Source organism: Pangasianodon hypophthalmus, chromosome 2, assembly GCF_027358585.1.
Source record: "Pangasianodon hypophthalmus isolate fPanHyp1 chromosome 2, fPanHyp1.pri, whole genome shotgun sequence".
Classification (NCBI taxonomy): domain Eukaryota; kingdom Metazoa; phylum Chordata; class Actinopteri; order Siluriformes; family Pangasiidae; genus Pangasianodon; species Pangasianodon hypophthalmus.
The window spans coordinates 7231191-7255872 of NC_069711.1; the positions used below are offsets into that span (position 1 = coordinate 7231191).

At 37.4% G+C, this 24682-nt stretch overlaps 1 protein-coding gene across 8 annotated transcripts in view; it reads right to left on the reverse strand.

Moving 5' to 3' along the window:
• Nucleotides 1–472: 472 nt before the first annotated feature.
• Nucleotides 473–24682, reverse strand: part of chl1b (cell adhesion molecule L1-like b) — an 88587-nt gene continuing 64377 nt past the window's right edge. For 4 of the 8 annotated variants that reach the window (XM_053229327.1, XM_053229329.1, XM_053229331.1 and 1 more), the window contains 12 exons: nucleotides 22910–23132; nucleotides 21859–21974; nucleotides 19444–19648; nucleotides 18637–18759; nucleotides 14043–14222; nucleotides 13081–13110; nucleotides 12497–12571; nucleotides 10781–10894; nucleotides 9310–9471; nucleotides 8866–8997; nucleotides 8169–8241; nucleotides 473–1937 (listed from right to left, as the gene is read on the reverse strand). In XM_053229327.1, coding sequence (XP_053085302.1) covers nucleotides 1736–1937; nucleotides 8169–8241; nucleotides 8866–8997; nucleotides 9310–9471; nucleotides 10781–10894; nucleotides 12497–12571; nucleotides 13081–13110; nucleotides 14043–14222; nucleotides 18637–18759; nucleotides 19444–19648; nucleotides 21859–21974; nucleotides 22910–23132 — 1635 coding nt within the window. In that variant the 3' untranslated portion in view covers nucleotides 473–1735. The remainder of the gene's footprint in view (nucleotides 1938–8168; nucleotides 8242–8865; nucleotides 8998–9309; nucleotides 9472–10780; nucleotides 10895–12496; nucleotides 12572–13080; nucleotides 13111–14042; nucleotides 14223–18636; nucleotides 18760–19443; nucleotides 19649–21858; nucleotides 21975–22909; nucleotides 23133–24682) is intronic. The other 4 variants (XM_026914949.3, XM_053229341.1, XM_053229337.1 and 1 more) reach the window with 4 other exon arrangements.

Here is a 24682-nt window from a genome sequence, read left to right on the forward strand (position 1 = left end):
CTTGTGCAAGACTGCAAAGAACTGTCCCTTTTGTTTTGAAAGCTCTTTGGATTTTATCATGGTGATAGATTACAGAGAGATTTTTTAAAATGTGCAATCTCATATTTATACCAGGGAAAGTGAATGGAGTCAAAGACAACATCAGAGTTCCTAGAGACTGGGAGCAATTGAAAATGCACAGACTTTTTTCAATATTCAGTGGGTGCCACTGATACTATCATAGTGAAAAAAGGTTCTTATGAGAATCATTTTTGTTAGAGGAAAGGTTGTTTCTTCAGTTGTTTGAGTGGGAATTTGTAATACTTTTGTATGAGCTTAATAAAAGCAGCTATACGAGTTTGTACCAGGTAAATAAAACAGCACAATTAGCCAGTTTATTTAAGACAGAAGGCCACAGTGATCTGACTTTGCTAGTTTGGAATGAAAGTAAAATGAGGAAGAAAAACAATGGTCATAGCTATGAGTCACCAAATCCGAAAAAGACAAGTAATAAAATTTAATGTCAAATCTGTGCGAAACATCATTCAACATCCATAAACATGCAAACACAAACATGTTTGTACAGAGGAGCTGCCTGATGCCATTCAAATTTAACTTAACATTTCAAATGCCATTCTACTCTGTTATGGTAAGTCAAGTTACGTGTGAATCCAATGGCCTAGTTAAATATCGTGTTTAGAACTGGGAGGTTCACCCTGATGGTATTGCTCAAAACTCGAGAACAAGCCGAATGTCTGTTGGGTCAAATGCTCAGCTGGAATTACATTTTCTCACAGATTAACAACTGGTGAAAGTGAGCCACAGTTGCAACAGTATTTACTAAGAGAGTGCATATATGTGCATTTTTGCTTTTCTGTAAAGCCCTTGTGATATGACAATACTAAATGCAAGGCTGAAAACATTATAAAGGTGATAACACAAGTCTTTTTTTTTACAATATATATTTCACATATCATGATGGTACTGTATATTGCTCAAACTACAATGAGTTAATAGAAGCAAACACAACATAACAATGATTGCACTGTATATGGCTATTGGTTAGTGTAGCTTGAATACTGGATATGTTTACAGACTTAGTGACTAAGAATGACAAGTTGCTTATATAATCCTCATCTTGTCTTTGTCTTCTAGTCTGCATACTTTTAAAACGGGAAATAATTTAATGAACAGCTTTTTGTACACATATTTAATTACATTTAATGAATGCAGATCTGAATATAAAATGTCAATAATATTTGCCTAGAAAATAAAAGAGGGAAAAAAAAACATAGTTTCATACTCTAACAGAAAATTTGCTTGACTACAAGAAGACAATGCAGAGACCCCAGAGACCTCACAGTGCATAACAAATTAAGACTGGAACGTCTCCTTTTTTTTTTCTCTTATTTTACATTAGGATTACCAAGACTCCCTTTACAAAAAACAAAACAACAAAAAAACATAACAACAAAAATGAACATATTCTTGGCAGCTTTGACATCATTTCAAAAATATAAAAAGAATACCTGACATCTATATACAGCTGAAAATGATTGAATGATCTGTTACAATTTGTGTGAAACTAAACCTTATAAAATAACATAAGAATGAGAGCATGATTGACAATAAACACATGAATTACTGTATATTTTTTTTTTAACCAAAAGTCATATTTGAGGGGATTATGTCAATTTTTCCCTTTTTTGTCCCTGTGCCAAATATCTGTAAGCAATATCAAATAGGATTTGTCCTTTCATGCTTTGCTCTGAGATGTTCCTTTGATTTCCATGGATGCCCTTTCCTTCTGTCCAGCATATTCTCCAATAAAGGATCCATCCTCGTTAAACTGTGCATCCTCATCGCCATAGTCCACTATGCTGTCCCCACTGTCCCCTCGCTTCAGGTCTCCAGATAGTGAGTGCTGGCTGCCTTTCAGCGGCTTCTCATCATTATCACTAGGTTGAAAAAAAAAAAAAAAAAAAAGAAACAAACAAAAAACAGAAATGACTGAACAGGACTGCAGTTTCTGGTCGACTTTATCCCCTTAAATGTCAGCTTAAGTCTCAGTTATTAATCTTAAAGCATATTTATTCGGTAAGTACAGATTTAACTAATAGTAAACATATTGTATGGTATCATTCGATACAAGGTTCTCTGTTCGATATGTCTGCATATTGAACAATACATTCAACGGACTGCACAATAAAGTAGTTTTATCCATCATAAAATATCACTTATATTACATGATGTGTAATAAACATTTAAACTTTTTTTTTGCACAGTTTTAGAGAAGTAGGTGCGGTGGAAATTTTGCTGAGACCTGGCAACCCTGCACACCAGTGGAAGCCTGGCCGGAGAGCCATTGTTTACTTAGCCATGTTTCATTTTGTTAATGCACAGCTTTTATTTAATTATATGCTGCTAATAGTCTGGATCACATAAGCACTGTGTCATTATTAAGTTTGAATTACTGTACTATTATAATGTTGAATGTTTTAATCAATTGCAAATAGAAACCTAAGACACATATTCAAGCAGTCAGTGCTTATTTTTGCTGTATGAAAAGTGTATCGTATCATATCCAATTTAAATTTTGTGTATGGTTACAACCCTATTATGTAGTTATGAGAGGGAGGATTGAAGTCCAGATCCACTGATGGATCCTGAGGGTTTTAGTGGTTAAATGAATTATGTGCCCCTAAACAATAAGGTTAACAAGAATGAATGAAAACAGCTAGGGAACACTTGGCATAGTGCAATTAAGATGATGCCTACTGGCAACAGATTGCAATGTTAACCACATTATCATGTTTGGCTCAAATTTCCCTTTACAGTCGTAGGTTGGGTTCTGCATAAAGAATACCTTTAAATAGGATGTTCTTGCAATTTTTAAGCTGGACCAGCTAGAATCATGATCCATAGCTGCTTATCCGTTTGTTTCAATGTCATACTCATCCATCCTTTTCAGACGTAGGGGCAAAATAGTCTAAGTGAAAAGGAATATATGACTTTTGAATGTGATACATAAGGAAAACTTGAGAAGGAAAAAAGAAGGCTGTACATGAGTAATTTAATGTACAAGAAATTGCTATTTATGTCCTATTTATGAGGACCTGCAGGTGTGTGAGAGGTTACAGCAACACCTGCTTAAGACTGTTGGTGGATTCATTTAGTCTGATTTGTGGAGGAAGAAATTTAAAGTGTATGAATTTGTGGTAGTATTTTGTACTGGGCACTCACGGTAGTATGATGAGCTGAATGAACTATTTTCTGTTCCTCTTCCTTCACCCCCTTCTACTACTACTATTACTACTAATAATACTAACTAATACTATTCCCACTAGTACTCCTACTAGTAAGTACTACTATTTCTACTATTCCACCACTACTACAGCTACTACTACTACAACCACTACTTTTCTTACTATTTCATACCCTTACCCCTACTACTATTTATACCTCTAACTCTAAGTTTTAAATAAATAAATAAATAAATCCACACTCGTGTCCTTGGTATTGGATGATCTAGATTTTGGGATGGTGGGGCTATACACACTGAGCTCTCAGAGAGACTGTTATGAAATGGATCACTAAAAGATTAATGAAATGAACACAGATATCGCTGCCCTGGAGATAAGTGCCTTTCAATTATACCAGATTGTCCCCCACATTATCTCCTGCTGAGGACTGGGCATACTCCATTTCGTTTCATTCCAAAAAACAAACACGTTTCAATTTAACAGGGATGCAATTACACCTAATTTCTGTCACAACACTTGAGCTACATAGCAAGCACTCGGAAATAAAAGCATTGATTTAACATGAGCAATGTGGAGTTTTTTTTTTTTTTTTCTCCCCAGATTTTGTTTAGCACACATGGGCAACCTGAACTGGACAGGGCCTGCTCTCACACACACACACACACACACACACACACGTATACATATATATACACAATGGATTTGAAATAAAACAATCAAGATGTGATCGAAGTGTAGACTTTCAGCTTTATTTTAATAGGCTCCACAAAAATATGGCATTTACCATTTTGGAATTACAGCCGTTTTCTACAAAGTACCTCCATATTCAGGGGCTCAAAGGTATTTGGACAAAGTTACATACAACCCGAATTCTGGAAATGTTGGGACGTTTTTTTAAATTTGAATAAAATGAAAACTAAAAGAATTTCAAATCAAATGAGCCAATCTTTTATTTAGAATATAACATAGATAACATAACAAATGTTTAAACTGAGAAATTTTACAATTTTATGCACAAAATGAGCTCATTTCAAATTTGATGCCTGCTACAGGTCTCAAAATAGTTGGGATGGGGGCATGTTTACCATGGTGTAGCATCTCCTCCTCTTTTCAAAACAGTTTGAAGATGCCTAGGCATCGAGGTTATGAAGTTTTGGAGGTTTGAGGTTTCTGGAGTTTTGATGATGGAATTTGGTCCCATTCTTGCCTGACATAGGTTTCCGGCTGCTGAAGAGTTCGTGGTCGTCTTTGACGTATTTTTGGTTTAATGATGCCAAATGTTCTCTATAGGTGAAAGATCTGGACTGCAGGCAGGCCAATTCAGCACCCGGACTCTTCTACTACGAAGCCATGCTGTTGTAATAGCTGCAGTATGTGGTTTTGCATTGTCCTGCTGAAATACACAAGGCCTTCCCTGAAATAGACGTCGTCTGGAGGGGAGCATATGTTGCTCTAAAACCTTTATATACCTTTCAGCATTCATAGTACCTTCCAAAACATGCAAGCTGCCCATACCCTATGCACTTATGCACCCCCATACCATCAGAGATGCTGGCTTTTGAACTGAATGCCGATATCACTCTGGAAGGTCTCCCTCCTCCGTGATTTCCAACAAGAATGTCAAATTTGGACTCGTTTGACCACAGAACACTTTTCCACTTTGAAACAGTCCATTTTAAATGAGCTTTGGCCCACAGGACACGACGGCGCTTCTGGACCATGTTCACATATGGCTTCCTTTTTGCCTGACAGAGCTTTAGTTGGCATCTGCAGATGGCACCGCGGATTGTGTTTACCGACAGTGGTTTCCGGAAGTATTCCTTGGCCCATTTAGTAATGTCAATGACAGAATCATGCCGATGAGTGATGCAGTGTCGTCTGAGGGCCTGAAGACCACGAGCATCCAACAAAGGTCTTCGGCCTCGTCCCTTAGGCACAGAGATTTCTCCAGTTTCTCTGAATCTTTTGATGATGTTATGCACTGTAGATGATGAGATTTGCAAAGCCTTTGCAATTTGACGTTGAGGAACGTTGTTTTTCAAGTATTCCACAAAGAGTTTTACGCACTCTTTCACAGATTGGAGATCCTCTGCCCATCTTTACTTCTGAGAGACTCTGCTTCTCTAAGACATCCTTTTATAGCTAATCATGTTACAGACCTGATGTCAATTAACTTAATTAGTTGCTAGATGTTCTCCCAGCTGAATCTTTTCCAAATTTCTTGCCTTTTCAGCCCTTTGCCCCCATGCCAACTTTTTTGAGACCTGTAGCAGGCATCAAATTTGAAATGAGCTCATTTTGTGGATAAAAGTGTAAAATTTCTCCGTTTAAACATTTGTTATGTTATCTATGTTCTACTGTGAATAAAATATTGGCTCATGTGATTTGAAAGTCTTTTAGTTTTCATTTTATTCAAATGTAAAAAATGTCCCAACATTTCCAGAATTCGGGTTGTAATTGTAAATATAACCATAATTTTAATACTTGGATGAAAATCCTTTGCAGTCAATGACTGCCTGAAGTCTGGAGCCCATGTTCTCAAAACTCAAATTCTGAGTTTCCTCCCTGGAGATGCTTTGCCAGGCCTTCACTGCAGCCACCTTCAGTTGCTGCTTGTTTGTGGGTCTTTCTGCCTTCAGTCTTGTCTTCAGTAAGTGAAAAGCATGCTCTATTGGGATGAGATCAGGCGACTGACTTGGCCATTGAAGAATATTCCATTTCTTTGCCTTCAAAAAGGCTTGAGTTGCTTTCACAGTATGTTTAGGGTCATTATCGACCTGCACTGTGAAGCGGCGTCCTATCAGTTTTGTAGCGTTTGGCTGAGTGTAAGCAGAGAGTATAGCCCAATACACCTCAGAATTCATCTTGCTACTTCTGTCAGCAATCACATCATCAATAAACAACAGTGAGCCCGTTCCATTGGCAGCCATACATGCCCATGCCATAACACTGCCTCCACCATGTTATGTGGTATACGTTGGATCATGAGCTGTTCCTTTCTTTCGCCATATTTTTCTCTTCCCATCATTCTGGTACAAGTTAATCTTGGTTTAATCAGTCCAAAGAAACTTATTCCAGAACATGGGAGACTTTTTTAGATGTTTTCTGGCAAAGTCTAATCTGGCTTTCCTGTTCTTGAATGTTACCAGTGGTTTGCACCTTGTTGTAACCCTCTGTATTTACATTCATGAAGGCATCTCTTGATTGTAGATTTTGACAATGATACGCCTACCTTCTCCAGAGTATTCTTGACTTCTGTTGATGTTGTGAAGGGGTTTTTCTTCACCAAGGAAAGGATTCTGTGATCATACACTTTAGTTGTCTTCCGTGGTCTTCAAGGTCTTTCGATGTTGTTGAGCTCACCAGTGCATTCTTTCTTTTTAAGAATGTACCCAACTGTTGATTTGGCCACACCTAAGGTTTTTGCTATCTCTCTTATAGATTTTGTTGTTTTTTCAGCCTAATGATGGCCTCCTTTACTTGCATTGAGATCTCCTTGGACTTCATGTTGGTAGCTCCAGTCGAACAGCTGCCAAATGCCAACTCAATACCTGATATCAACACCAGACCTTTTACCTGCTTCATTTGTCTTGAAGCAATGAGGAAATGGACCAGACCTGGTCAATTAACTTCTTGTCAGTCAATTGTCCAAATACCTTTGAGCCCCTGAAAATGGAAGGACTTTGCTTAAAATGTCTGTAATTCCTAAATGGTAAATACAATATTTTTGTGGAACCTCTTAAAATAAAGCTGAAAGTCTACACTTCGATCACATCTTGATTGTTTTATTTCAGATCCATGTATACAGATGGTGTAAAGGCAAAATCACAAAAACTCTGTCATTGTCCAAATACTTCCGGACATGACTATATATATATATATATATATATATATATATATATATATATATATATATATATATATATATATATATATATATATATATATACTGATCAGCAATAACATTAAAACCACTGAAAGGTGAAGTGAATAACATTGATTATCTCATTACATTGGCACCTGTCAAGGGGTAGGATATATTAGGCAGAAAGTGAACAGTCAGTTCTTGAAGTTGATGTGCTGGAAGCAGGAAAAGTGGGCAATGGTTATGCAGTGGATAGTACCTACCAAAAGTGGTCCAAGGAAGGACAACCGGTTAACCAGCAACAGGGTCATTGATGCCCAAGGCTCAGTAATGCCAGTGGGGAGCGAAGGCTAGCCCATCTTGTCCGATCCCACAGAAGAGCTACTGTAGCATAAATTGCTGAAAAAGGTAATGCTGGCTATGATAGAAAGGTGTCAGAAGACTCAGTGCATGGCATGGTCCTGTGTAGCCGCAGACTGGTCAGAGTGCCCATGCTGACCCCTGTCCACCGCCGAAAGTGCCTACAATGGGCACGTAAGCATCAGTACTGGACCATGGAGCAATGGAAGAAGGTGGCCTGGTCTGATGAATCACATTTTCTTTTACATCATGTGGATGGCCAGATGCGTGTGCATCGCATACCTGGGGAAGAGATGGCACCAGGATGCACTATGGGAAGAATGCAAGCCGGTGGAGGCGGTGTGATGCTTTGGGCAATGTTCTTCTGGGAAACTTTGGGTCCTGTCATTCATGTAGATGTTACTCTTACACGTACCACCTACCTAAACATTGTTGCAGACCCAGTACACCCCTTCATGGCAACAATATTCCCTAATAGCAGTGGCCTCTTTCAGCAGGATAATGCACCCTTGTTTGAGGAATATGACAAAGAGTTCAAGGTGTTGACTTGGCCTCCAAATTCCCCAGATTTGTGTGGGATGTGCTGGACAACAAGTCCAATCCATGGAGGCCCCACCTCTCAAGGATTTTTTTAAGCCACAAGAAAAGAAGTTGACAGGGTTACATCATTTCTATATGTAGTGACTTTCAACTTGGCCTACCTGTATTCACAGAAAGTGTCATCATTTATGCCTTGAGACTCCAAGTCTGGATGGAGATCTTCCTTCTCTTTCACTACAGAAAGGGGGATAAATTTAGTTCTTTTAATTTCATTAACACAACTATTAAGGTAAATGAACCAATAAATTAAAGCGTAAATGCTTTTATGTGGATAGATCCATCCTGTGTAGTCAATTACTGTTGCCAAGATGTAAAAGCTATACTGGTAACAATAAGTTCGGGCTAATACCTAGTACAACTTGGTATATAATAAATAATAGCAGTGACTGATTACTGTGAGCCTGGCTCTTCTTATAGGAAATATTTAGAACAGTATGATTTATAAAGGCAGGGTTTTTTTTATAGCTTTTTACTAGTAAGTTATGGTAAATTTCATTTTTAGCATTTAAAATCGATTTTTGCCTAATTTGAAAGATTTTTTTTTGGAAAGACTTATTTTATGCTGTTAAATTTCCTGAATGCTGTTTCTTGTCAAGCCCCCAACCCCCTGCCGTGATTCTCTCTTTCAGACATCAGTAATTCTTTTTTGTAGCTCTGTTCAGAGGTTCTTTCTTTGCGATCTATCATCTGTCCATCTATCTATCTCTCTCCTAAGCTGCTATGCCCATGGGTAATTGGCTCCTGGTTGTAAATGAACACAAAAAGGTTGACGGAGGTGCATTTGATGCAGGTCCTTACCCGAGTACTTCCCTCCTTTGTTCCTGTTTACAAAGCAGGCGATGAGCACGATGAGCGTAAGTAAAGCCACAGCACACATCAGTCCAATAAACCAGCCCTGATTTGAAATTCCACTGTGAATGCTGGCCAAACCTGAGGAACACAACAATTTGTTCACAAAATTTTGCTGGACCTTCTTGTGCTATTGACTGTTTATATTGACAAAGCCATTTTTACACCAACTTATCAATGTGCAGACTAGCAGAATGGAAATATAACAGTTAATTAATAATTAACAGCCAACCTGCTTGTACAATTAATCAATTTAAGATGTTGAAAAAAATTCCTTTTCACTGAGCTGGTAACATTTAGAGATTAACATGTAATAGGTCACAGATGAGAAGTTTGTTCAAGGACAATGACATGGTGATGGGACGCTTGTTGGCAGAGAACCCCTCCCCTCACCTTTGGCCCTGGTCCTGATAACATCTTCAAAAATGCTAGAACTATCATGCCAGCTTTTAGCCATAACGCGTACTGTATATTCTGTCCCAGGCTCCAGCTCCTTAATGACCAGGAAAGTCTTAGAGGAGTTAACGGCCTCAGATATCTTCCAGTTACCTTCACCTACAGAAGGTGCATAACCAGGGAAGGGTTAGGAAGGGGTTAGTAAGCCAGAAACATGAAGTTAGTATTAATTAAATAAAGGGGTTAGTAAGGTGTTACTAAGCCAGAAACAATAATTTAGGATTTAAAAATGTGAATGTTAGCAGTAAGAATGTCAAAAGCAAAATAATATCTAAATAATCAATTTTATGAGGATGCTTTATAATCAGTGGGTACTTTATATTTACTTTGACTTTGTGACTTGTATAAACCTAAAAATTAAAGTATAGTATCAGCTAGGGCTGGGCGATATTGCAAAAAAAAAATCTTAATTGTTTATCAACTTAATGGATAAATCATAATTCTCGATTATGATGTTGATTTTTTTTCCTTACATAATGCAATTGAAAAAAAAAAGTTTTTTAATTGACTTTGGAAAAATAGTAACATCACCATCTATAGCAAATAGTGCAAACAATGGTTCTTTTACATATTTTAAATATGTAAAAGATATTAAAAGAAAGGATACTTTTTTAAAAAAAAATTGCACTATTTGCTATAGATAGCGCTATTACTATTTTTGCCCAACTTAGTGAACCCTTGTTTCTCAACAGAGTAAATGGATACCATGTCTTTCATGACATGAAATGTCACCGCAACTGAGAAATCAACTTCTCAGGGGTATTCTTCTCAAATCCGAGTTCCTTCCCCGTTTATGGAGGGACGTCAAATCAACATGGCTGCGCACAGCATCAGAAATACACAAAGTAAAACTTCTTAAATGATTTATATTGTACATACAAATATTAGCCATAGATTAATCAACATACAGATATATTCATTAAATCTAAAACACTGACTATACTGTTTGCTGTTTGAGAAAGAAAATATACATCACTCATCTGAGTTACCTGCCTAGCTTGTCACTAACAAAACATGTTGATTTGACGTTGAACGTGCCAAGGTCGAAAATGACGTCATTCCAACTGGCGAATTACCGCTTAGGATGTAATGCAGCATTATATTGTACGTAAACTTGTTCATCTGACTTTTCAAACCAATTCCATATCTCTGAAGTGATATTTGAACCTTTGTTTGCTAAGAGCTCAGTCCTTGGCTGCCAAGGCTGTGTTTTTCCTTTGTATTGTTTTAAACTTTTAAATAGCATTTATGGATATTTTAATTAAAATTTTAATTATGTATATATCTCCATTAGAACATTTTGCAAATCGTGTTAAAATACTGATTCGAATTAACCGAATTAATCGAGAAAATCGCCCAGCACTAGTATCAGCCTTGTAAGCTATGAAGAATGGTAAGATGGGCTTACGGTTTTTCATATATGCAACATATAACTCTGAATCCATTTGATCCTTCCCCAGAATCCAGCTGATATTTGCAAAGTTGTCGCTAACTGAGGCACTAATGTTCAACACAGTGGGTGCTGACAGGAAAAAGAGGGAAAGAAAAATAGCATGGCAAGACAAAGAACAAAATGTGGTTAGTGTATGTCAAGAGAGATCTGTGTTCAAGAAAAAAAGTTGTGATCGTTTGTTTCAGGAGGGGAGAGGGATAGTTTTCTGTATGTGGACCTCTTAAAGAAAGGACATGAATAAAATGTAGCATATTAGCATAAAAGCAGCATCTGTGCTATTGATGCTAGGGAACATTGCTGAGTGCATTAATACAGCAAAATATGAAGAACAGACAGGATGGACTACTTTTAAAGTAACATCACTAAAAGAAAAATGGCTGTAAAACACTGAAGCAAAATTATAAACCCTGTTCCTAAGGCATGTTTTTTTGAGCATCTTTTAGTTTCTCTATTGTGCTGAAAGTTTTAAGCCTCTTGTAACTAAATGAATAATTTATTTGGCTATATATAATTTATTTTTATAACTTATTTGGCTCAGAGATGTAGGTTACTGATTGGGCATTTTAATTAACAACCAGCTTGAGCTAAGTTTCAGGAATCTACACCAACCATACATACTAAATAATAAGGAAGCCATATTACACAAAATAAGGAAAAAAGAACCCAATCTATACGGTAAGCACTTCATGTTTTTTTTTTTTTTTTTTTTTTTTTTATGGTAGGCACTACAACACACAGTACATGGTCTAACATCAGCACACCGGCTAATTGTTTTCACCATTTTTGGGTGTCCCAATTAGGCAAAGTGTCTTGAGCTGTCAGCACCATTTAATCTACATCTCACTCATGGAAACGTCTTCCCTCATGACCAGACATGATAATCACATCCATCACACTCTTCCCTCAGGCCTAGTGTTTCTGCGTTACATAGCTTCTGGCACACATTCTCTCCCAACGCACCATTCGAAAATGTCACCCACTAATTTCAGACGTGTTTCTTTTCTCCCTGTCACAGCAGCAATTCGCGTAAATCGCAGTTCACTCTGATGCTTTCATGTCACAAGTAAAAAAAAAATGGAGTGGGGGGCTATAAATATCGAGTGCTGCTGGCTGGGTCTTTGTCATTTGCTGCTGGAGAGTGGGATTAAATGAGACAGGAAGCATCTGCCAGCACAGCAGTATAGGAGAAGCCCTCACGCCGGGCCAAAAAACACCAAAAGCCATGGGAGCAAAGAAAACGTTCTGATCCACAGCTTTCAACTGCTTCCATTTATCCACTTAAGTAGTGGCAGCTGACTCTCTATGTAGCTCTGTCTTTCACCTCTCTAGCTGATATCCCCAACTGTCACACATGAGAAGTCCTTACCCTTCAGATGCTGGCTGTTTGCTTGGGATTGTGCCACTAAAGCTTTTCCACCAGCTTAACAAAGCATGGCCTATCTGTGCTTCACATTTGATCAGTTACGGGCAGTGGAAATGTAACAATCTCTTGACTCTGAGGGTTCAGCTTTTAACAGTAGACAAGGAGGAAAATACTATGTCTACATCCCACTAAAAAAATATTAGCATTTTTTTAAAATGCATTTTTTTTAATAAGCTAATTAGTCATGTATTGCCCATCTATTTTGGACAATATGTGACTAACTTTAAATATGGACTCATGTTTAATACCTATAGAAGAAAGTGTGGCTTTAGCCACAGGGGAGACAGAAGGTTTTCTTGGAGTCAAATGAGTTCTGGACTGTCCTGAAAAGAAAAATAAGATCTTGAGTTTGTCCACTATAGTTTATTTTAGTAAAGTTTCTACTAGGCTTTAAGTTAATTAATCCATGCATGCTACCAAAATGGACTCTAGTGAACTGAAGAACTATTAAAGACAAGAACAATCTAAGAGTTATTTGATGGAAACAAGGACTCTGCCGAGTTCATTATTAGATTTACTAGAGTGTTAGTTGATAAAGTTGTGATTGGAGGATATTTCTAAATTTAATGGCCTTTCTCATCTATGAAAGAAGAGTTGTATCTGATAATTAGATTTGTTGCCCCTTTTTAACACAATAGTGTTCTGAGTGACAGTGTCTTTTTTTCAAGACAAGCATTACAAGCAAACACACAAAAAACTACTTTATTTAACTGTTATTAAAAGGCAAAACTTCCATTTTATTTAGCATTGCTAATTTAGTAATCTAAAGTACCACTAATGCTACCACTACTATCACTAAATCTACATCTATGGAATAAAGAAGACTTCATACTGATGGTGAAAGAGGGCACATCTGTTGAAGCTGGCAAATAAAAAAAAAAAAAAAAAAAACATAAAAACAACAAAAAAGCATGAAAGAGACAGCTTGTTAAAGACAGCATACATTGAAAGTAAATAGCATCTACTTTCTTTTGAAAGCAATGCAAATTACCAGGGCCTTGTAAAGAAACGCACCCTAGCAGCAGGCATGGAGGAATGCTGAGCTCTTACAAATTGGGATGTACAAATTGTTCCCTGTAATACTGCTGAACACTGAGTTTACATTACAGCACATAAGACTTATATTCCTGCTTTCCTCTCCTCCTGACAATCCTACAGTCCGTCTAATGGTCTGTTGCTGATAAAGGAAATAAGATATCAAACTGCATATGAAATAGGCAATTCAATTTCCTGTCTGTTCTTTAATATTATGCCATATATAAATGCAAAGCTATAAGCTTATGGCTCTCATGATATCTTTGCTGCGACTATGTGAATCCCCAGTCAAGTAAAAATAATGAATAGCTTTTTATCGATCTTTTTTTTTTGTTAATATGTAAAAACAGTGAATTCCACACAGCACATGTTCTGGCACATTTAGTTGATCACTACATCATTACCAATATGAAATGATAACTACATATTATTTCCCTTCCTGGAGGTGACATATTATTTCTTTTCCCTTTCTAAAGCTTTCACCCTTCCCCTAAATCAATAAGCACTTGGTCTTCCTTGACAGTGATGAATGTTCCTGCTCCCACACTGCTATGATATTGTTTAGCAATAAAGAAGTGCATAGATGGGCATATGAAAAGCATGGTGGAGCGAGAGGGTAAAATGAACATCCTCTGGCATGGATGGATGACCAGAAACAAGTGGCTCGGCCATCCATATCAGAGGACCAAGATCTCTGCCGTGTAAGCCGGGATCCATGCGGGAGGCTCATTCTCATAACGGCTACGCCCTGGTACTCACGTGCTTCTGGGATGGTGATGTACTCCTCACTAGTCGCTGGGCCACAGCCTGTTTGTGTGCAGTAATACAGGTAGAACCTGTAGCGGCTAACAGGCTCCAGGTCCCTGAGGTGCCATTTATTTGTATCTGGGTTGGTGATGTTCACAGTTTGGAGGGGTCCCACTTCCTCTGTGTTGTTAACTAAACAGAAAGATGGAATACAACTCAGAAATGCAAGATACATGAGTAGTGGATTTAGTCTACTGTAGTTGTTTTACTCCCAGTCCTTGAAGGCCACTTCACTACACATTTAGCTTTTTTTTTCCTCTGAAGTGACTTATAATTTAGACGGGATACAACTGAGCAGATGAGAATTAATGGCCTTTTTCATGGACCCAACTGTGGCAGCTTGGTGATGCTAAGATTTTAACACACAACGTACTGATCAGTAGCCCAAAGCTTTAACCACTGAGCCACAACCTACTGGTTTCTTCCCTCATAATAAGATGGCCAGATGTAAAATCCCTCTGTGGGATGGGCGGTTGAAAAATGATCTCACTGCATTCACTGGGATTGATTACCACACACAACAAATAACTCAGCCTTCCATGTCACAAGACAAAGACCTCTGACCTCTAGACAAGCTCAGATAATGCATCTCATGCCCATACCATGCTAGACCCTGTAGACCCATGGAGTGACCTCTCACATTCATTCTCACAATGACTGATTGATTAAGCTCTTAAAGGGTTTGATGATTACTTGAGAGGAATATAGTGCAGAGGAAACCACTGAGCTGTGCAGAGCTCTGATCTGATCTCCCAATAAAGTGAGTGGTCTGGAATATTCCAAAATGATAAAGAACTTCATTCATTAAATTAATTAAAATAATGTGTGATATGCTAATAATTACACCACGCAATCAGATAAATCACTACCCCATTATAACTTATGAAATGATAACTGCATATTATTTGCCTTCCTGAAGGTGACACATTATTTCTTTTCCCTTTCTAAGGCTTTCACCCTTCCTCAAATCAATAAGCACTCGGTCTTCCTTGACAAAGACATATGTGTGTGTGTGTGTGTGTGTGTGTGTGTGTGTGCGCAAAATCCGCGAGTGGAATACGTTGGCTAAGAAGTGCTTTGTATAAGGTTTTAATTAATTGTGAGTCTGGACCACTAATAAACCAAATTAACTCTGAAATTCATTACTGCTTTTTGATTAAATGTAGTAACTGTTTAATGCATACACGTTTATGGTTAGGTTCAGATCCCATAAACGTTTAACAGTATCAGCACATTAAAGAATACGGCCATTCTCACTTCTTTGGAGGATGTTAAGAGTTGTGTCTTTTGAAGAAAGCGTGTTTTAGCAACCAGACCTATTTCTTAGCTGTAAGCTCTGAGTGGTTCATTGGCAGATTATCTGACCCACTCCTGAAAGCTATACAAATAAATTTCTGCTGTAAGTTGGGAGCTCGACCCAGCTGGACATGGCACCCAGAAGCATAAATGCATTTCCAATTTACTAATCAAAATTCTTTTTCCACCTAAGAAAAGGTCTTTTTCTTTTTTTTTTTTTTTTTTTTTTTTGCATTTCCCCGTGTGCCCTGCGATGGACTGGCATCCCGTCTCCCGTGAATTCTCCCACCTTGCGCCCTGCAATCCACAACTACCCTGACCAGGATAAAAAGTGGTTACTAAAGATGAATGCATGAATGAATTTCCCTGTATCACTAAGAAAAGGATTTCTTTTTTTTCTGTGTTGAAGTGCCACATACACACTGTACTATACGTGGTTTATTGGGGGTGTATTTGTATTTAAATACAAATATAAATGTATTTTACTTACACCAGTTGTGTGTACAATTAGGCATATTTGTTGAACCTCAATTTAGTGTGTATACAAGTACATTTATCAAGCTGGTTATGAACAGATTCATTCATAAATCATTCATAGGAGTATTTACAAAAGAAACTTGGCATTCACGAAAATTCCATAATTTCCGAAAAGCCTTTATATACTACTTGTGCTCCTGAGTATGTCTAAATTCATACACAAGAAGACTAACTAATATAAACCTCGACTGATCTACTTCAAATCATATCAATCACAATAACTTACAGCACTTTTATATAAGGATTACACTGTCAAGTTTAAATAGCTTATTTCAATTACACACACAAATGAAAAAGTGAAACACAGGGATTCATATTAAAGGCATTAACTAAAGAAATATTAAATATGAAAAAATAATAAAGCTGTGGCAGTAGGGGTGTGGTCGAGCATCAGCTGTGGATGGAGAGAAGGCGGGGTGAACCAGCAGGTAACGCGTGATGATTCTCACTTGTGTCTTATTAGCACCAGTCTACTTATTTGTGTCTCTTTGTGCTTTCAGTGATGGCTATAACCAGAGAGAGAGTGAGTGCTCGAACTGACAGAGTGTGCAAGACAGACACATACACACACCCACATGCCAAGGAGCATGAAGTTGAACGGAGCGAAAGCCGCAAGTTCATGATGGAGACTATTCAGTTGGCTTGTTTTTTTGATTGAGTTCTTGAAAGTGTTCGGTGTGAATAAACGCAAGCCGGGAGGACTGCTAGAATTCCGCTGCCTCCCGAGTCTTCCTCCGCACCCTCACACACTGGGTTCTACACCAACATATATCCATAAATTAAGACAAATAAGACCAGTCATTAAATTAAGAATGCCACAGGATTGTACAGAATGTACAAGGAGGACAGGCTCAGGTGGTATATAAGTCGGGTCTGTTTGCCACAGCAGAATCTTTTAATGCTGCGCGACACTTTGTTAAAACCAGCACTAAGTAAGCGATAAGTGACCGATCTAGTATATCTCAAGCTGCGTGCTGTGTTGTATACTCCATAATGTGCATTCCTGCAGAAGCAATGCCCTTCTGCTGTTCTAATTTGGCACTGGGGAGGACATGAGGGATTTCTGGTGCCAAAACACTTCTCTTTGAACATAAAAATACAATACAATTAAAATACAGTTAAAAACAGCAGTTTCCCTGTGTGATGTGATTGGTGTCAGCGATCGCCTGGGTATAGTAGATATATATATATATATATATATATATATATATATATATATATATATATATATATATATGTTCTTTTCTCTGTTTTCATGTCAAACCATTGTCTTTTCACCTCATTTAATTCACATCTAATTCACTTTTCTGTAATTCGGCTCCAGATTTTAAAGATGTTAAATAAAGTATTTTCTTGCTGGCATAGACGTGAGTCAAAATAACTTTCACGTCTTCCTCTGGGAAAGTCTAATTTTGCCTTTGGCTTGTCATTTCGGCTGTATGAGCTTTGCTTTTTATCGAGTTTTGCGGGCATCACCAAATGCAAATCAGCTATGCCGTGCACACGTCTGATAATTTGCGGTGATTAATCAACATGCGCAGATGAGGATGAAAAAAAAAAAATCTGTGTTTCCGAAGGTTTTGTAAATCTGGCAGAAATTTTAATTAAGGTTTGGTTTACACTAACATTTACACACAAGATTGGTAAATGATGCCCAAGGATTCTGAAGGTTTTCTTCATAAGGACCAATTTAAAAACTTTTTCTATATATTGAATCTCTGGATTCTAAGCCAGGATCCATGGATGTAGCCCACTCTCATGACAGCTACAGAGTAGACTTGTGCAGCATTTACTCATTAAATGCATCATCAGTCTGTCAGAGCACGACGTGAAAGCATCAGACAAGTTCTCTCAGTGAGACTGGTTAATTTGTCTCACAATGAGACATCCCACGTCTATTCTCCGAACGTATAAAGCACTATCTCTAAATATTTTCATGAAACACGCAATGAGCGTGAAATATTGACTGTGTAAACGCTCGGGGCAGCCAGGCTTAGCCATGGGATGTGTGTGCACTAGCATTTTAAATTCCAGGCTGCTGTGTGCCACATGGACAGCTGGATGCATTATCCCAAACATTTCACACACCGCTTCCTGTGCAGGGACTTCAAAGGGCACACTGAGGCTCTTGCACACTCTTCTGATTAAAATGTCCCTCCTTTTAATATGGAGCATGGCACTTAGCCACAGTGATCAGCTGCACTGTCAAATACATGAACTAACAAACCCTTCCAGGCTGTGTGTGTTTTATTGCCTGCTTGGAGACCAGAGATTTATCGAGTATTATGTGTCCTAGCTGATGATCTGTAGCGAGAACAGGTCATGAAATGAGGAAAAACGTTCGCCTGACCCCCAAAAAACCTAACGTGATCAACAGTGAATGAAAGCTATGCAGGGAAATAAGCATGAGAATCAAATTTAGAATCAAATGCATTTGTCTTTTTGCCTGTATGCTTTTCTTTAGATTCACATGTCCTCTGTCTAAGACGTCACAGTCATCACTGTTCACCCACTGGTGTACTATCATATAAGCACTAATATTACATAGATTACAAATATATGTAACAAGTTCCTATAATAACCATCACCAGGTCTAATGCTGGATCCAATGTGGATGGCACAACAGTGCCTCCTAGTGGTGAAAATCTGAAGAAGCGAGGTAGAAGTGAGGCATTGCAGGATATTCCGACAGGCTGCATTAATATTGACATACTTAGCTGGTATTGCAGGACACAGCTGGTAAGAACTCCATTAGCCTCCACTGGAGGAGACCAGCTAAGTGTGAGAGCATGCTTCTGAACATCTGTAGCCCTGAAAAACGCAGCCTGATCTGGAACTATCAGAGAGAGAAAAGAGATTAGTTGAAAAAAAAATGTTCCACTTAGGATGATATATATATATATATATATATATATATATATATATATATATTTATATATATATATATCAAGAATATATTGGTATAAATAAAGGCATCATGCACAATCATTATTTTCAGCTGTTTTTTTTTAAATAATGATACAAAATGTATATCTACATACTACTGCAATAGATTTGATAAATGACCTAAGGTTAACACAATCCTCATAACAAGTACATAAAAATTCTAACAAGTTTCTAAAAATATAATTGAATCCTTCCTCTGGCTCTGTCATTTAAGGTCAAAATTTCTTTAGAAAATGTTAGCTATAAGACATATTTGATTTATATGATTATCATATAAAAAATTTCATGTACCCTTCCACTATTAGTTTTGAGAATATATATATATATATATATATATATATATATATATATATATATATATATATATATATATATATATATATAAAATAATTAACATTTTATTTATATATTTTTTTTCTATATAAATAATATATATATATATATATATATATATATTATTTATATAGAAAAAAATATATAAATAAAATGTTAATTATTTTATATACATCAATAATAATACAATAATACAATAATACAGCTTGATAAACATCAAGCTCTTTTCATCAACTCCTACCTCCCTCTGGAGTTTTAAAAGTGACCGGGTGGCTTCCTGGTCCATTGCCTCGTCCATTGTAGGCCATGACAATGAGACTGTATTCGGAGAAAGGTTGGAGCCCTGGGATTAGAGCATGATTTCTGTCTCCGGGAAACATGAGTGTGTGTTTATCACCATGCATTTTCCTCAAGTTCAAGAGACTTCGCAGACGCCACCACTGAACCTGAAATACAAACTGTGATGTTACAATGCTTTTCTCTTCTCTCTCACTACAGCGTGCTAATAAGTCCACTGCCAAAACATTTGGTGATGCTGCTCCAGCACTTTATCTCTCTCACTCTGTTAATTAGATAATACTCATGTACTATTCTAGACTGTTACTGAGTATTAACACTAATTAGTTTTCCTATTACAGTTAGTGTTTGAATTTTTAAAAGCAGCACTTGTTGCCTTCAAACCTGTGAAACCTCTGAAACCTAAGATTAGAGTTTTTGATTTGAGATACAGCTCATGACAACTATCCTGATAATAGCTGAACATTTGCTGTGCATAGAATCATAGAATCACTGTGTGACAATAGAATTGCTAAACATTCTACAGTTCAACTTGGAAACTTGATGGACAGGGATGTTTTGGCTCTGTCATGCCATCGAGTGAATTTTGCTTTTAAATCTTCAGAATGTACATAGGATATGGAGCAAGTGTGTGAACAATGCTGGTAGTGTTGCCGCTGCTTCTGCATGCACACACAAAATCATGCATTACGTATAAACCAGGCTCCTCTGCCTTATGTAAGGCCATGTCAAACAACCCCAGCGTGGATTTTCCTATAACAACACAACACTTCCCACTAGACTGGTAAGTCTGTGCCAGCAAAATTTCTGTGGGTTTTTAGTCACTTACACTAAACATACATATATTACTGACTTAATAAAATATTCAAATGTTACAGGAGTCCTATATTATAAATGTGGATTAAAAAATATACGGTGGTCAAGGCTTGGGGTTACAGAAAATTCAAAATGTCCTTTTGGGGATTCAATTCAATTCAGTTCAATTTTATTTGTATAGCAAACAACGGACACTGTCACAAAGCAGCTTTACAGAAATAAATGGATTCAAAAAATATATTGTAAATATGTGAATTTATTCCTAATGAGCAAGCCAGAGGTGACGGTGGCAAGGCAAAACTCCCTGAGATGATATGAGGAAGAAACCTTGAGAGGAACCAGACTCAATAGTGAACCCATCCTCATCTGGGTGCAACGGATAGTGAAATTATAAATAAATTCCTTCTATTATTGTGTCCTATATGGACAAATGTGCAACCAGTAAATGCATGACAGTTTTCCAAGAAGTCTGGTTGGTTAAAATCTACCCACTGTCCACTGATGGAGTCCTGAGTACGAAGCCGCTCGTGGCAACTGCAGCCCCAAAGCCACTACAGCAATCGCAGTCCCAAGCCATCACAGTACAGCTCCCCATATGAGATCCCCAAGCCATCTCCACAGCCCCCAAGATGTTTGCCCAAAATGTTTGGGAACCCCTGACTTAGACTAAACTCATACCCTCAGTCAGGATACTTTGCAGCTGCTAGCAATAAGACCAAGTGACATGTTTCCAATCATCGACTGTCCATTCTCAGTGAACCTCTGCCCACTGTAGCCTCAGATTCTGGTTCTTTGTTGACAAGAGTGGAACCTGATTTGGGCTTCTGCTGTTGTAGCCCATCCATCTTTGGCATGTTTTGCATTCTGAGCTGCTTTTCTGCTCACCACGGTTGTAAAGAGTGGTTATATGATTTACTCTAGTCTTCCAGTCAGCTCAAACCAGTCTCTGACCTTTCTCATCAACAAGGTGTTCTGCTCGCAGAATCACACCGGATGGTTTTGTGGTTTTTTTGTACCATTCTATGTACACTTTAGACACTCAATCATGTTGAGTACAATCACAAGATGGCTGCTTGGATAATTGCATAAATGACCAGGTTTACTGGTCTTCCTATTGAAGTGGCCAGTAGCAGTATTTGGGTATTATGTGTAATGTACTGCAAGCATCTTTGATTTAACGAAAAGCACCATATATAATAAAATTTTAACCTTTTTAATCTTTAAAATGCTTTATGAAAATCCATATTTATGGCCTTTCATAAGTGTCTTACAAGAACTCTGAAAACAGCCCTCATACTGCACTGAGTGAAACAGTCCTTCAGCACAGTATGATGGAAAAACCCATGAGAAATAAAGAGTAAAAAATAAGCTACAAGGCTATTTATTTGAGTTTTAGGAGTGAGCCCGTGGCTGTAACTATACCACTAGAGAAGGTTTTGGAAGAGTCAGATGTCATGATAGAAGATGCAACCCAGGGTCACAGGAGGGATAGTGGGCCTTTAAGTGAGGACTACAATCAGAAAGGGCATGGGTGAGAGATTACCCTGTAGCCTCCCAGATGTCCGTGCAATTTGTCCTTGTGAAGGCGGTTCCAGCTGACCTTCACCACTGTGTTGTTCATCACCTCCACTGCTACATCCTCTGGTGCTGCTGATGGGACTGTAGATGCACACACACACACACACACACACACACACCAAATAACAATAAAAGCCCTATATAAGTATCCCAGGGCTACATTAGCTCCTTCAGTGTCAGGATAATGACTGAAAAAGCTCCAGCTGCAGATATACTATACAGACGGTCATAAAAGTGTGGCGTAATTCCCAAAATGGGATAGGTGGCAGTGCCATTAATAGATATTTGTATTTGTATCATGAATCATTTTTTTTTTCCACCGGGCATAAACACACTCCATTTTCTAAACACTGAAAATGGGTTTCTCTACACAATAAAACTCTATTTACTATTTAAAGCCTAAGGAGTCCATTTCACTATTTTAACACAGCCTATTGCTGCTAATAAGAGGACTTTCAATGCAACAACAAAACAGATTTAGTGAACACACACTAAGGGAGAGAGTGATAGCAAGGCAGATAGTGACAAGAGAAAGGAACAGAGTGACAACACAAACTTAAACAACACATGAGCTGAGATAGCATTAGGGGGTAAACGCCAGAAGAAAGCTGAAAGCATGATGATTAATTTGAGTCTGAAAATTCAGATAGCTCACAGCCACTATTGCATTTCATTTGTCAGTCTGTTGAAGACTACAAAGCCTCGACGTGGGAAATCATCCCCCTGTGTACTATTTAATATCCACAATAAGGCCAAGCAGGCGAATAATTATGTAAAGTGGAGACTGTATTTTATCAGCAGGTTACTCTTCCCTAGGCTTGTTGATATTCCTCTGACACATACTTTGGTAGGAGTATTTTCTATTAGAATAAAGAAAAGAGATAGAAATGGACACTCTTTCCCAAACCTTTCCTATTTTGTAAAACATACAAAATGGTATTACAGGCAAAATGTTAACAGCTTGTTTGAGTTTATGCCCATGTGTTTAAAAAAGAGAAAGAGTGCCATGTACTTACAGTCTTCTCCTGAATAGGCGACTATGGTTTCAGGTTCAGGAGCCCAGCCAGCATGGTTCTTGGCTTGGATCTTAACCTCGTAAGGGACAAATGTTGGCGTGTTCTTCACCACGAATGAGTGCCTCTTTACCATGTTCTCCTGCCACTCCTCATCCACATCCTGTCGCCGGTAGCTCACTTTATACTCCAAACCAGGCCCGTTGTGTTCCATAGGGGACAAGGGCTAGAAAATGATAAAAAAGGCTGTAGGTTATTATTGGTTCCATTACGCGAACCAGGTTTAATTTGTTTCCAGATAAAGCAATCAGTCTTGCTACAACGTCTGTCAGTGTGAGCAGATGACAAATCAAATTCCGTGGAAGTGATAAACCTGGCAAATAAAACTAAATATGATTCTTTTTTTTTTTTTTTTTTTCCTTCAAAGTTTAAGGTTTTCAAAGTGGGGTTTGTAACAGGGATCCACAATTTGTGTTGTGTTACCTTTTTCTTTTTAATCGCATTACAGCAGTAGAGATCACTGTTAGCTGCTATCAATTACAACTAATAGGGTATAATTATTACTGATATAAGCCTGATTGACTGGTCATTTGAATCTAAAGCTTAATAATTCAAAACATTTTTAAAAAATGCTGAATGTAACTGAAGGTTGAATAAAACTATGAAAAGTGACACAAAAAAGTGTTTTTTTAATGCAGTCTAAATGAATGTTTATTAATTGGAATTTTAATGTATGGAAAATTAAGCTGAACTGCAAATTGTAGAAAAAAAATTGTGGTCTTTTTTTTAAATAATAATTTTGTGTTATGATTTTGCCTTGATATTTATTATTTAATATTTATTAGTTATTTCAAGATAGTATGTCAATATTTTGACTTAATGTCTCCTTATATCCATTATCATGACATGCTGACTAACTAAATCATTATTGAAAGTTATTGTCTTGTTATTTTGACATTTTGACATAATATTTAAAACCCCACAATCTATCAATAAGGCTAATTTATTGAATATTCACTTATGATTCTTATTCTGTACAGTGTTTCCCAGATAATAAGTAATTCAGATGTTGCTTTAGTAGAATTCAACTGATACAATCTAATGATTAAGATGCGTTCAAGTATGTTAAAAGTTTAAACTCATAAAATTTGATGTAATTCAGTAAACTGGCATATTTCTATAATGGTCATATTGGTCATTTTGACTGTTTGAATGTGACGTACTTCTTTATGCAATATGGAATAAATATAAACACGGAATAAATATAAAAATTAAAAAAAAAAACATTTTGAAAATTAGGTTGTAAGAAATGTCAACATAAATGTAAATTCAGGTAACAAATGTAAATGTAAGTTTTGATGATCATAGTATCTGTAGTCGAAGTTAGTATCAGGAAAGATAAGCTGCAAAGAAACTGTCTAGGCATTACATTTAGAAATGATGTTCGTTCACGCTAATCATTTGTCTGCTTGCTCTTGTGTAAGCCTCACCTAGCAGAACATGTACACAAACAGCAACAATCAATAGGTTAGAAACCTTTGAAGACAAGTTTGTATAAGGGAGCATCTAGAGGAATCTCGCTGCGTGTTTATGGAAGAAAAAAAACATAGACTGAACACAAATAGTTGTCATGAAGGTCACTAAGTTCGTTCTTTCTCTATACAGGCCCAAGGGCACATCAAAGCAGTGCTATCATTGAAAACTTCTAGAAAACAATGGGCTATAAAGGCAACGAGATGTTCAAATGCTGTAGCAAGTTCACTGCTATAGAGCCAC